Genomic DNA, 14,815 nt, shown 5'->3' with positions numbered 1-14,815 from the left:
TTGGCTAATTTTCGTGCATTGTTGTCTTTAGTGTCAAATTGTGACGTTTTCGGTGACAATTTGGCTGGAGTGTTACAAGTTGGTCATAAGAGGATTAACTAGGCTGTAATTTGATCAAAACCCAAACCTTGTAACTGTCAAAGTAATGGAGACAAGAGCTGTCAAAGTGAACTACTCTAAATTGACTAATTTCAGTGTAGTGTTGTATTTACCGTGAAATTGTGACGTTTCAGCTGACAATTTGACTTGAATGATAAAGGGTGGTCAAAAAAGATTGGCCAACCTGTAATTTAGTCAAAAATGGAACCTTGCAACTGTCAAAATAACGGAATTACCAGCTGTCAATGTGAATTAGTTCAGATTGACTAATTTTAGTGCAATGTTATCTTTATAGTGTCAAAATGGGACGTTTCAGGTGACAAATTGACTTGAGTGATACATCATTTAGGATCTATTGATTGTCTTTAGAAACTTGTTTTTGTAGTTTTTGTCACGTGACAGCAGAATTCTTTATAAACATTAAAGTCATGTGATACTGATCTTCAAGATCAACTTAATTTGTTCCGGTGTATTAAAAATTAGCAATTTACAGTTTATTTCTTTTTACAGTCAAAATAAATAAGATCAGTCCCAATATCACGTGACATTACATTTCACAAAACATATTATGGTCACATGAGAAGAAGTTTTAATTAATTATAGACATTTAAACTTTCTCCTTAGGAATGTTGCTGAAAGTTGTTTGGCACACAGTGATGAGTAAAAATGTTTCTCTTCTATATCGTTCATGCTGAGTCTACATCTGTAGCATTTGCGTAATTGGTCAAAAGCCTTCGGCTTGCTTTTTTTTTAACCAATCACAAACAGATTTTTTACTTACCCTTCACTTGATCGGCAGGCGTGTTGTGCCTAAACAGCGCCGTCTCAACGCGCTGCCCCACCCTAAAATAAACCGTGACGTAATGGTCCATGAGCCCTTAAGGTTCTGATGGCCGCTCATCGTGCGAGGGGCCTCGGTGTGCTGGAACCTTCAATGTTATCGACAAACCGCTCGATTGGTACCACTGGAACCGTTAACTCAGCCTGGTGGATGGACATTCTGAAATTAATAAAATTAGTAACAAAAAAATTATCAGATAATTTACATAAAGATCCTAATACATACAAAAAACAATGTCACAATGGAAAAAATGGAGCATTGTTGCCAGAAAGTCTAAAAAACTACACATTGTTTGTCCTCCAGGAGATTGGCGTAAGGTAAAATGGCGGCTGGAGGACATCTTACGCTGACACTTAAAAACAGTGCTGATTAATCACAATGTTGTCAGTCTTTGAGATGGTTTGAATTCTCTAGTACTTTTACTTCCTGAAAACATCATGGAGGTATTAATTCAACAAATTTCGGTTACTCATACAAACATTCATTTAGTTTAGCGCTGTTAGAAGTTTATTTCTTGGAATTTTCTTAAATAAGAGAGTAGAAACGTCCAGTGATGCTTTATTCATTTCTCCCTGATTGCTGTTTATATAAGTGATATGAGGAATGGGCATTTTTTCAGCTTGATTAAAGTGCGGTGATTGAGATACGGCAACCATTTGTTTAAATTACACACCACCAAAATGTTCCAGTTTGACCCTTTTTTAAGACGTAAACATCGTAAATTTCAAGTAAACGATAATTTGAAATGTCAGGCTATTTTTTTGGTGTTAACTTCTAACTGGTTTGCTTTCATTATCCATCTTTTTGGAGGTTATTTTTTAAAGTTTTTCAGTCCATTTTTATTCCAATATTGGACCCATCAAACAAAACGACAACTTTGTCATTTCGAATAATGTCCGCAACTAAAATTATTAATAAACCTCATTAAAAACGGTCGTTAATTAACAGATTTCCAGCTTTCCAAGATTTTGGTTTATCTTGTTAAAGTTGAAAAAGCGTGTACAACAGAACACTCAGTCACAAAATGTAACGGAGCTAAGGCAACGATTTTCCAGTTTAGTGAATATTTTATGTTTCCACATATCCCGAAAATACCGGATGAAAACGATTAAATAAAACAGAGGCGAAATGTTCTCTCGTGTGTTTTTGATTATCTGTCAGGGTAAAACGTGAAAAGTTTGAGGAATCCCTTTAAGCCGTGTGTAATAATAACGTTACGCATGAGATATTTTTTCGTTTGTCCTTTTTCTGATATTAAGCCACAAAAAAACTGAAAGTTAATTTGAATTTTCGTATTATTGGTTTGAATGTATTTTTGGGATTTAATGCCGCATGGAAATTCGGAATTATTAAAACGGGAACGGCTTTTTAATTCCTCGAAAATCCTTTAGGAATTTAATGTAATGAGAAAAGTTAGTCGTAACGTCGTTGCGCATTTGGCGAAAGTAATTTTTATTAGTTCGGAGAAAGTTTAGCGTTCTTGATTGTGGTTTGTTCGAACTATTGCATAACTTTCTTAAAAGCTTCAGTTTGTTTTAATAACAGTACAGGTTATTAGCAACGAATTCAGCGAATCTAATACGAAAAAAATCCCAGAGATTACACGGAATGAGCAAACGTCAAAATAATTTAACATAATCTGAGTAAATTTATCTCTCAGCCGAGAGCCCAAGTCAAGTTTTGCTAATTAAGGCCTTTTGCGCTGTTTATTTCAGTTGCTGGCAGCTGAAAACTATTTAATTTAATAAAGCTATAAGCTGGTTTAGTTATAAATTGATGTAGCGGATTTAGGTAAGTTTGTTAAAAATTTGTGTTCAGTTATCAATTTGTTTGTAAATTTCCATGATTTCTTTTATTAAAAAGCCCGCCAGTATGACGTAAGTTATTGACCAATGAACGTTAAGAAATTGCCTTTGTCAAATGTGTATTCTTCTCTATTAAACGTCATTGAAACATGCCAGCAATATTCCTTTGACCCTAACCTACAAAAACAAAAGTCAACCTAACCACAATTAAGACGTCAACGTCGTAAATTATGTCAAAAGTCAAAACAAAAAGGCAGAATAGGGGATTTTCCCCAAAAAATACATGATTTTTTTTCTTTGAGGTATTTTGTGGACATTTTTTTTTGGGGGGATTTCTCCTGGAAAAAAAATATTTACCAGGGACCAACTGGAAAAACCATCTTTTTTGGGATAGTTAAAGTTTATGAGAAACGCACTGTACCTTCGAAATCTATAGAAGATGTAGTTTTGTATTTAACGTTGGTGTGCAGAAAAGTGCTCTAGGCTAGTTTTCTCAGTTATTGGTATTTTTCCATAAAAACTCTGTCCTGACAAAAGAAAGCAGAAGTTTTGGGCTATTTTTTCACTTTTAAATGAACCTGCCCCCTGTCACAGGAATCAAGTTATGAATTGTCAAATTATGACAGTTGCACTGCTCTATTTAACGGCCAATATCTCGGTTATATGTGATTTTTTAAAGAAAATTGTATTTAGGTAAAAGAAAGCCAAAATTACGAGCTACATTTCAAGGTTTGAAGGAACCTCCCAGCTATCATAGGAACCAAATTAAGAGCTGTCAGATTGTGACACTTCAAGTACAGCTACACTGTTTATTTCATGTAAAATATCTCGGTTATTAATGTTGTGAATACTTGGAAATGATCAGTTGTAAAAACAGAACAAAATTCAGGACAGTCTATAGTTTACTAACAACACAAATTATTTGGCTCATTTCATCTCCAACTGGTCTAGAAGCTTTCAGCGAATTCCAAAACAGTCGAATTGCTTTCGTATGCTTCTAGAGTAGTTCAAAAGCTTCCAAATGTCTAGAAAGCAGTCTAGAACCATCAATATGCTCTTTAAATTGTTCAAAAACCTTCCAAATGCTCTGGAAATAGTCGAAAGCCTTCCAAAAGCTATCAAAACAATTTAGAAACATGCAAATGCTCTCCAACTGCTCTAGAAGCTTCCAGAGAACTTCAAACATCATTTTGGAGTACTTCCAAAACATCTGGAAGCTTATAGACTGTTCTGAAAGCATTTTGAATAATTGGAAGCATTTTGTAGTGTCTACAGTGCTTTGTAAGCTTTTAGACTGTTCTAGATTGTTTTGGAAGCTTTTGAAATCATTTTGGAGTTGTTTTTTCACCTGCTTGACGTCATTCTCAAAGGGTAAAATTTTGACTATAACTAGGCTGTAATTTGATCAAAACCCAAACCTTGTAACTGTCAAAGTAATCGAGACAAGAGCTGTCAAAGTGAACTACTCTAAATTGACTAATTTCAGTGCAGTGTTGTATTTACCGTCAAATTGTGACGTTTCAGCTGACAATTTGACTTGAATGATAAAGGGTGGTCAAAAAAGATTGGCCAACCTGTAATTTAGTCAAAAATGGAACCTTGCAACTGTCAAAATAACGGAATTACCAGTTGTCAATGTGGATTAGTTCAGATTGATTAAATTTTAGTGCAGTGTTGTCTTCACTCTCAAACTTTGAGGTTTTAGGTGATAGTTTGACTTGAGTGTTACAGGATGGGTAAAAGAGGTATAACCACTCTGTAATTTGGTAAAAACTGCAACCTTGTAAGTGTCAAAATAACAGAATTACCAGCTGTCAAAGTGGATTAGTTAAGATTGACTAATTTTAGTATTGTTGTTAGTGTTATGTTATCTTTATAGCGTCAAAATGGGACGTTTTAGGTGACAAGTTGACTTGAGTGATACTTCATTTAAGATCTATTGATTGTCTTTAGAAACTTGTTTTTGTAGTTTTTGTCATGTGACAGCAGAATTCTTTATAAACACTAAATTCATGTGATACTGATTTTCTTCTAGATCAACTTAATTTGTTCCGGTGTATTAAAAATTAGCAATTTATAGTTTGTTTTATAGTTTTTCACTTTTAAATGAACCTGCTCGCTGTCACAAGAATCAAGTTAAGAATTGTCAAATTATGACAGTTGCACTGCTCTATTTAACGGCCAATATCTCGGTTATATGTGATTTTTTAAAGAAAATTGTATTTAGGTAAAAGAAAGCCAAAATTACGAGCTACATTTCAAGGTTTGATGGAACCTCCCAGCTATCATAGGAACCAAATTAAGAGCTGTCAGATTGTGACACTTTCTCGGTTATTAATGTTGTGAATACTTGGAAATGATCAGTTGTAAAAACAGAACAAAATTCAGGACAGTCTATAGTTTACTAACAACACAAATTATTTAGCTCATTTCATCTACTTTAACTCACTTAAAAGCCTCTTTTTCCCTTGTGGTAAAAAGTCTAAGGCATCTAGTTCTGAGTATCTCGGTGGCCAAGCAATTTAGATTTCGTCTATTAATTCACTAGTTGTTTCTAAAAAACACTGATTTCATCACTGATCCTTACTCAATCTTGACAAAAGCAAACAATAAACGAGCTAGCTTTCTTTTCAATCGGTGTTCAGTGTTGCGTCTGATTAGCAGCTGATTTCTTCTTTGTCAACTACCTTGAAAAACCTTTTTGATAAGCTCCTTATGCTGTCTCTTAGAGAAGGTTTATTCAGACTTCGCGAAAACATATTGTGGAACGAAACCGAGCGGACTTCTTTTACTAAAAGATATGAGAAAGCTTGAAAGCTCTTGCCTCGTAACGACAGATGTTTTTGTAAGGTTTATAGCAAAATATTGCGATTAGTTTGATAATATAAGAAAACACTGTTTTTGTTACTACTCGCATACTCTATTTTCTCTTAGTTTTAATAGAAGTGGAAAGCAAAATTCATCTGGTAAAAGTGAAGGGAAAAAGCTACTTCACTTAATGTTAGTGCAATTTAATTCACTTCTATCAAAGAGCTGGAAGTTAAATATTGATTTTAATCCCACAAGTAGTAAGTACGTGTAATCGGGAATTGCATTCGGTTAGAGATTCTCGCGGTCGGTCAAATTGAAAAGTTGAAATTAGATTTGGCTGTTTCGATGGATGTTTGATTAAAATTTGTAAATTCTCAAAGGAAATGAATAAAGAGATTGTATCCAAAATTAAAGTGTCTACAACCAAAAAATCTTCTCCGTGTCACGAATAATAACTTACTACGTCAAGATTACTTCAGACGTCAGACTATTTATTTTCCGCCTTACGACCTCTGAATCTCAATTTCAAGTTCAATAGTACATGTTCATGCTTGCCTTGTCTCGGATCTCTTATCATTTCCCACTGCTTTTACAATCTTTATCTGAAAAGGTGACCGATTAATATTAGCTCCACTAAACGTAAATAGCTCTAAGTTATTTGAGTTTGTACACCAACCCAAATCAACAAGTATTTAATTAGAGAAGTTTAACTTTAAACTCGGCTTGCAAATTTATGTTCGCAGAATGGGGTGTGTAAGATAAATTTACTCGAGTTATGCGAATTTGTTTTAACATTTTATGCAATCTTAGAGGTTTACTTTGCTTAATAACGTGTGTTCATCGGGAGCACTGTATTATGCAAAGTGATCAAGGCAGGGAATTTCCTAACTTGTTAAGTAGAAATTAATCCAACTTAAAATGAATACAAAGCTATTTAACGCTGTAACTATCATGGTTGCTTTCACATTTATATACATTTCATGCCTGTATACATGTGTGTGAAGGAATTTTGTTTAATCGAGCTTGGTTGCAACTTTAAATTGGAATGTTACGACCAACTTTCCGGTTCTATTCCATTTGACACATAATTTTTCATTTGTTTGCTCATTTTTTAGTTTTTGGACCAATTTTCATGTTTTGATCAATTTTCATGATTTTGCTCATTTTTTAGTTTTTGGACCAATTTTCATGATTTTGCTCATTTTTTAGTTTAGGGCCAATTTTCATGTTTTGATCAATTTTTATGATTTTGCTAATTTTTAAGTTTTTGGACCAATTTTCATGATTTTGCTCATTTTTTAGTTTTTGGACCAATTTTCATGATTTTGCTCATTTTTTGGTTTTTGAACCAATTTTCATGTTTTGATCAATTTTCATGATTTTGCTCATTTTTTAGTTTTTGGACCAATTTTCGTGATTTTGATCAATTTTCATAATTTTGCTATTTTTTAGTTTTTATCCCAATTTTCGTGATTTTGATCAATTTTCATAATTTTGCGCTTCTTTTTTCACGACATTTGACTAGGTAAATCGGTTATTGTGTATTCTCTTTCGAAGAGAACACACATGGTGCAGTTTAAATTACTTATGTTCATTATCTCGTGATGTTTACAAATCAGGTGTCAAATGACAAGAACTGTAAAATATGATCTTAATATAGTGAACTCGGACGATGTTACGTGCAAAATATAAGTTTGTAAATTTGGTATAATACATATTTACAGATGTAACTGTAATAGCTGCTCAACTGCCCTGTTAAGCAAATTATACAGTGTGTCAATGGTTCTACATGGGAAAAGTTTTAGCGAACTTTATGTGAAATTTATATGCGGTTTCCAAACTAAATTATCTTTCTCCGTTTTCCGGAAAATTGGGAAAACGTCGAATGCTGCATCTTAAACAATTGCTCATTAACAAAGCCAAAGAGAGTTTTGAAACTAAGACATTATCAAGGCACTTTTTTACGTAGAACACGATGACGTAATTAGAAAAAATCTATCGTCATTGGTTTCTGAGATATGGATGGTAACTTTGTAAATTTGTATGGCCGCCATTTTGAATTTTTGGAAAGCGCTTAAAAAGTCTTTTTCAATGATGTACTTGATGTTGGTATTATTTAGTTTGCCTTAATAATGTCTGGAGCTTGTTAAAGAGCTGTATGTTTTTCCAATTTTCCGGAAAACGAAGAAAGATATTTGGAAACAAATTTCACATAAAATTCTCCAAAACTTTCCCCATTTAACCGACTCTGTAGCTCTTACTTATTTAGGACACACTGTATAAAACTCACCTTACAACCCACAACCTGATTTCTGAATTTCAAAAATCAAATATTTAGTCCACGATTTATTAAACTAAAAATGTTTTGTAACTCCTAGCCGTCATCACTCTGAATATTCTTACAATCTTATTTACGTCAAAAGTTACACGTTACATTTATCACAAAATTTAATATAATTATTGTCTTTTGAGTCGGTAAATCGTGCTTTTCCGCACACAAAACACGTACAAAAATAGGATTTATACGCAAAAGGGAAATTTCCGTCATTTATTTCTTCTGCTCGGAATGCATATTTATGAAAGGTAATTGTGAGGGTAATGGCGTGCTCGTCGTCAGAGAAGCAAGCTAAAACTAGAAATATGAATAATATCCTACTCATTTTTAAGCTTTAGCAATTAATGTAGTTTCCCGGTTGTTCCTTTCACAAAACCAATTAATTAACATTAGGCTGTGAAACACCAAATCAAAGTCCGTTTGTTTAATTATTATCTCGAATTTCAGTAAGACTAAATGCAGCCGAGATGAAACGGAGCTAAAGATAACCCTTAGGGCACTTTCTGGTTGATTAACTTTCGGTGGTAAAAGCGTGAATTACCCCTCAGAAATTGATATAATATTTCTCGGACCAGAGCTTGAAGATTGAAGCTTTGTTGATCCAGTGAACCATTAGGGCAAATGTCTCTTGTAAATAATAGTCTCGAACCCTAATAGCTTAAATTTCGTTTGCGCAATTTAGATCAACCGATTCGTGTAATACGTTCCACATTGTTTGTGTGTGTCCATGTTGGGCTATCTAATTTTGCGGTAACCTTGACTTCAGTTTCGAGAACGAGATTGTCCGGGACATTGCGGCCTGTCCAGTTTAATTTAGTACTGGTCGCTTCAAGACAAAAGCGATAATTAATAGCAGAGCGAATCCTATGGTATGGAATTTGTGAGTCAATACTATTTTTTCTAGAAACAGCATAAATAGTTGAAACTATTAAGCAAAGACTATAAATAGGGATACAGTAATTCAAGGAGTGCAGGGCATATTTACCATTATTAACCCGTCGCTAATGCTCTTTCGAAAACCGATAAATTTCATGTTTACGACTCGCGCTAATTTAGTTGTCTTAATTAATTAGGGTTGGGCGATTTTCTTCGGGAAAATTACATCGCATGGGCACAAAAACGGTATTTTTAGATGAAAAAATACGCACAAGCACTCGCACTAAATCACTTTGCCACATATCTAAACTGCTCGTCAAAAAGAACTTGAATTCACTCGATTTTAATAATTTCGACCTAAATGATCATTTTGAAAATTGCCACCGATCCGAAAATACAGGGTGTGATTGAGGTGTAGTCAAAAAATGAAAAAAATCGGTCTAATGCCATTTCTACATCATTTCCAAATGTAGTTCAGAAAATGCCAAGTAAGATTCAGAAAAGGTCAAACGTAATTAAGAATCGGCAACTGTAATTCAGAAATTGTTAACTGCAATTCAGTTTAATTTGTGTTATTTTTTTCATAGCATTCATTGTATTATTAAGTATATTAATTTATTTTGGAGTTTCAGCTTTGGTAATTTTATCCACAGATAATGTATTTTATGGAATTGCCTTTCAACGTTCTGAAATTCATTTGATGATTTCTGAATTAAAATTGATTTTTTCCGAATTGTACTTGATGGTTTCTGAATTGCAGTTATTCTGAATTACGCTTGATCTTTTCTGAATCTCACTTAGCCTTTTCTGAACTATATTTGGAAATGGTGTAGAGATATTGACCACAAGACACGATTGCGTCCAGTTCTGGACTTTTAAGGTCTGATGATGGCTTAAGAGCCGAAACCGGTATAAAAATTTTGTGGCAACGACTTAATTTTTTTCTGAGTAAAAAACATGGACCACTTTGAGGATTGGAATACCTTTTTCTTGAGGAATAATTGTATGGTCAATCAATGTTTTTGTCTAGTTTTTCGTTTATACAGGGCAGTCCAGTTTTAAATGTCAATGATCCACTATCCCATAGTCCATCAAAAAATGTGTTGACATGCTTTATGTCATTTTGCTGAAAAACGTTTCCTAAGGAAGATACACTCCTCCAAAATTTAGTTTAAAAAATCGTTTTTTTTTTTTTGCTACCGACCGTTTTTGGAGCAATTTTGATTAAATTTTAAACAAATACTTATAAAATGAATGCTCATTATGTGATGTGAATGACGTTTGTAAAACTTGTTAAGTGACATAGATACATGTCTTAAATCCTTCGATTTGTGCAAGATAAGCGTTCTAACACAAAATAATGTTTGAGCAAGGATGCATAGCATGTTATGAGTGAAATGAGTTGAAAATCAGTGGTTTTCAAACACTTTTTGACATTTTAGGTTGCAGGAAACCACCAGAGTATCACCAGTGGTTCTTAAATTGTCTTAAATCCATCGATTTGTGCAAGATAAGCGTTCTAACACAAAATAATGTTTGAGCAAGGGTCCATAGCATGTTATGAGTGAAATGAGTTGAAAATCAGTGGTTTTCAAATACTTTTTGACATTTTAGGTTGCAGGAAACCACCAGAGTATCACCAGTGGTTCTTAAATTGTCTTAAATCCATCGATTTGTGCAAGATAAGCGTTCTAACACAAAATAATGTTTAGGCAAGGGTCCATAGCATGTTATGAGTGAAATAAGTGGGAAATCAGTGATTCTCACACAGTTTTTGACATTTTAGATTGCTGAGAACCACCAGACTGTCACCAGTGGCCAGTGGTTCTTAAATTTTGTATTAAATCCATCGATTTGTGCAAGATAAGCGTTCTAACCCAAAATAAGATTTAGGCAAGAGTCCATAGCATGTTATGAGTGAAATGAGTGGGAAATCAGTGGTTCTCAAACAGTTCTTGACATTTTAGGTTTCAGAAAACCACAAGAGTGTCACCAGTGGTTCTTAAATTGTCTTAAATCCATCGATTTGTGCAAGATAAGCGTTCTAATACAAAATAAGGTTTAGGCAAGGGTCCATAGCATGTTATAAGTGAAATAAGTGGGAAATCAGTGGTTCTCACACAGTTTTTGACATTTTAGATTGCTGAGAACCACCAGACTGTCACCAATGGCCAGTGGTTCTTAAATTCTGTATTAAATCCATCGATTTGTGCAAGATAAGCGTTCTAACCCAAAATAAGATTTAGGCAATAGTCCATAGCATGTTATGAGTGAAATGAGTGGTAAATCAGTGGTTCTCAAACAGTTTTTGACATTTTAGGTTGCAGGAAACCACCAGAGTGTCACCAGTGGTTCTTAAATTGTCTTAAATCCATCGATTTGTGCAAAATAAGCGTTCTAATACAAAATAAGGTTTAGGCAAGGGTCCATAGCATGTTATAAGTGAAATAAGTGGGAAATCAGTGATTCTCACACAGTTTTTGACATTTTAGATTGCTGAGAACCACCAGACTGTCACCAATGGCCAGTGGTTCTTAAATTTTGTATTAAATCCATCGATTTGTGCAAGATAAGCGTTCTAACCCAAAATAAGATTTAGGCAAGAGTCCATAGCATGTTATGAGTGAAATGAGTGGGAAATCAGTGGTTCTCAAACAGTTTTTGACATTTTAGGTTGCAGGAAACCACCAGAGTGTCACCAGTGGTTCTTAAATTGTCTTAAATTCATCGATTTGTGCAAGATAAGCGTTCTAACACAAAATAATATTTAGGCAAGGGTCCATAGCATGTTATGAGTGAAATGAGTGGGAAATCAGTGGTTCTCAAACAGTTTTTGACATTTTAGTTTGCAGGAATCCACCAGACTGTCACCAGTGGTTCTTAAATTGTCTTAAATCCCTCGATTTGTGCAAAATAAGCGTTCTAACACCAAAATTTAAGTTTTTAAATTTCTTTGTTCAATTTAAAGAAAGATCGATGTATCTCTTGTAAAACTTTGATTCAGTTCCTTGAAAAATTCAATAAAAACTTTCCAATACAAATTATAAGTAATAAGTATTACTTATTTTAATAGACATTTTTTAAGTAATAAGTACAGGTACTTTATTTAAAATATACTAGTTACTTTTGCACAAGTATTTCATTTTTTAAAGTATTTCAGTAAACTACTTATTACTTTACTTCAAGTAGATTTTGGTACTAAGTAATCCTGCTCTTCCGGGGACTGTATCTTTTTGAGGAAGCATTTTTTACAAAAATTACATAATGCATGTCAACTTATTAGTTGATGGGCTATCGCATGATGAATTATTGACATTTAAAACTGGACCACCCTGTATAAAATATAAGGTTTGTGTTTTCTTGTTTGCTGACTTGAGTAAAACAAAAGTTGTTTAATGGAAATAAATTATTAAAAAACACGTTCATATTAAAAGAAATTGTGTTAAAATGTCTCGTTCTGCAATAAGTATTATTCGTTTTCGTGCATGTTTTGAGAAAAAATAAAACCAATAAGTAGTAGAGAAGTAGAGAAGGTTACGAGGCATTTTGAAGTATTTATGTCATTTGAGAGTATTTTGAGGCATTATCTGTATATTTCAAATAATTTGTGGTATTTTCAGCAAAATAAAGCCTCTTTCAAGGAATTTTTTGCGACATTTTAAGGAATACTACACCTCGGTATTATGGCAAGGTTTATAACTACACAGTGCTGTGATTTACGCTAATACTGAACAGAATGTGGGTTTCTAGAACATTCTATAATAAATTCTCTTTAATATTTTGACTTTTGGTAATTTTACGTAGTGAAACTGTCGAATTTGAACAAATAAATCACTTGATCCCACCCTATCAATCGGTTTGGCAGGATCAATTTACATGCGTGTCTGAACCTTTAGACGGTTTTTGTCGAACGATAACTCTTCATTAAATCGATCTCACCCTAATTGCAAAACCGAATTTAGCCTTGAAACCTTTAAAAAAAGTTTTCCAACCCAATCGATCTAAACAGTTTTAAAACAAAACTTTACTGAAAGTAAGGTGTAACTATTTATGCACCAATCAATTTGATGCTTAATCGCGTAAAAGCCAACTTTAACAAAGTAGGAAATTTTCACATCACAGCCACTCTCGATTATAGAGGTAATTATCTATTTTCTCATCAATTAATTAGATAGAGTCACAACAACTTGATAAGGTCACGTAAGACAATTAATGACTAATTATACAATACAATCCGACGTTGATACCCTTATCGCTGTTTACACGAAGTCCTAAACCTGATACTGCCCTTAAAACCCTTTTGTTAATGAGAAATCCTGAGAACGTTTATGGATCGTGTGTCTTGCATATTAATTCTACCTTAAGACAAATATCCAAGTATATGTTGCCATATCTGTAGAGTCACAATTCCAAGAGGTACAGCAAAATCCACTTAAACACTAATAAGGTCGACACCTTTGTAATTAATTTTTGGGTGTTGGAAAAACTTTAGGGAAAGTCCTTTGGGTTAAACCCACTTGACATGGGTTGAACTTTGAACTGTCCAAATTAGTTTATTGACGTTAAAAAACCTTTTTAATTATTAAAAATACAATTTTTTGACTACACAATTATTTTTTTGAACTGTGAAAAGTTAGAAAATTAACACAAAGTTGGTTCTTCATTTTGTTTTTAGTCAGTTACTCAGATAATTTACATTTACACAAATGAAGCAAAATAGTACTTTCAGTTTGGACAATTTGCAAGTAACTTTCTAAACTACGCCAAATTTAGGACAAATCTTAGAATGCCAAATGTCACACCAAATTACTTTCAACGTAACAGGATGCTAAAGATTTTGAAGATATCTGGATTAGTGAAGATATCGACAAGAGAAATGAAATATCTCGAAAACGGCTAATCGTAGAAACTTCGTTTTTGCGGCATTTTAAAGAGCATTTTCTGTCCCATTGAGTGTCCCAGTCTTTTCGATAGAGGACGTTTTCACAAAAATTGCACTTTCATCTTAGATATCTCAAAAAAATCAAATGCAATGGTATAGCTTCCTATTACTTATTCTATAAGCAATCAGATTATCTATCGTTATGTGAAAAAAAAATATTTTTTTATTGTCTGAATCTAAACGGAATTGCGTGTACTAATGACTGCCATTATAACCAAACTCTATGCAACATATAGTATTCTAATTTGATTAATAATGTGATGTTTATAACTGTAAAAAGGATATTCTTAACGATTTTTCAATAATATCTCGTGTTACAAAAGAGATAGAGTACTGCAGTTTTCACAAAACAATAGATAATCTGATTGCTTATGGAATAGGTAATAGAAAGCTATATTATTGCATTTGATTTTTTCGAGATAATTAAGATGAAAGTGCAATTTTTGTAAAAACGCCCTCTATCGAAAAGACCGAAAACTAAATGGAACATTGTTTTAGGACACTTCACAGGACAGAAAATGCTCTTTAAAATTCCGCAAAAACGAAGTTGCCGTTTTCGAGATATTTCATTTCTTTCAAAGCAAACTTTGGACTACTCCCACCACTTTATTTGAAGAGAGAGAAAAAAAAGTTAAATAGGAAAATTCTTCGTAGAGAATAGGGGATTACTTTTATAAGATTTTTACTATACCTTTCCATTTAAATTTTTTGGACATTTTTCATTTTAGTGGTATCGAAACGGCCCCTAGCGGTGAATTTAGAAACCTGAAAATCATTTTCAGTATTTTCTCTTGACCACATTTACTAATAAAAAAACGTGAAAAGTGCTTTCCTTTCACCTGCGAATAGGGCTTCAAAAAATAAGCTTTTTTTTCCTTTGACGCTTTTTCGAAATAAGAACAATAACGAAGATACAGGGTGTCAAAATTTTACTGAAACAAAACAAAATAAAGAATAACTTAAATTTAATTTTAACTAACTACAGGTTATTCTTTATCAACAGACATAAACAAAAACAAAAGATTTCAGCCGCCTTTGAACTAAGTTTTAATAATTTGACATTTTAAATTAAAACAGCATTTAATTTTAGGCACGCATTAAGATGG

At 33.3% G+C, this 14,815-nt stretch overlaps 1 protein-coding gene across 2 annotated transcripts in view; it reads right to left on the bottom strand.

The window, feature by feature from the left end:
• Pde9 (phosphodiesterase 9) overlaps window positions 1–14,815 on the bottom strand; it is a 100,720-nt gene that overhangs the window by 25,282 nt on the left and 60,623 nt on the right. For both annotated transcript variants that reach the window (XM_081973487.1, XM_081973488.1), the window contains one exon: window positions 881–1,099. In XM_081973487.1, coding sequence (XP_081829613.1) covers window positions 881–971 — 91 coding nt within the window. In that variant the 5' untranslated portion in view covers window positions 972–1,099. The remainder of the gene's footprint in view (window positions 1–880; window positions 1,100–14,815) is intronic.

The sequence above is a fragment of the Ips typographus genome, linkage group LG2 (genome assembly GCF_016097725.1).
Source record: "Ips typographus isolate SLU linkage group LG2, UJ_Ityp_2.0, whole genome shotgun sequence".
Taxonomy (NCBI): Eukaryota; Metazoa; Arthropoda; class Insecta; order Coleoptera; family Curculionidae; genus Ips; species Ips typographus.
This window is presented reverse-complemented; position numbering and strand designations above follow the sequence as displayed.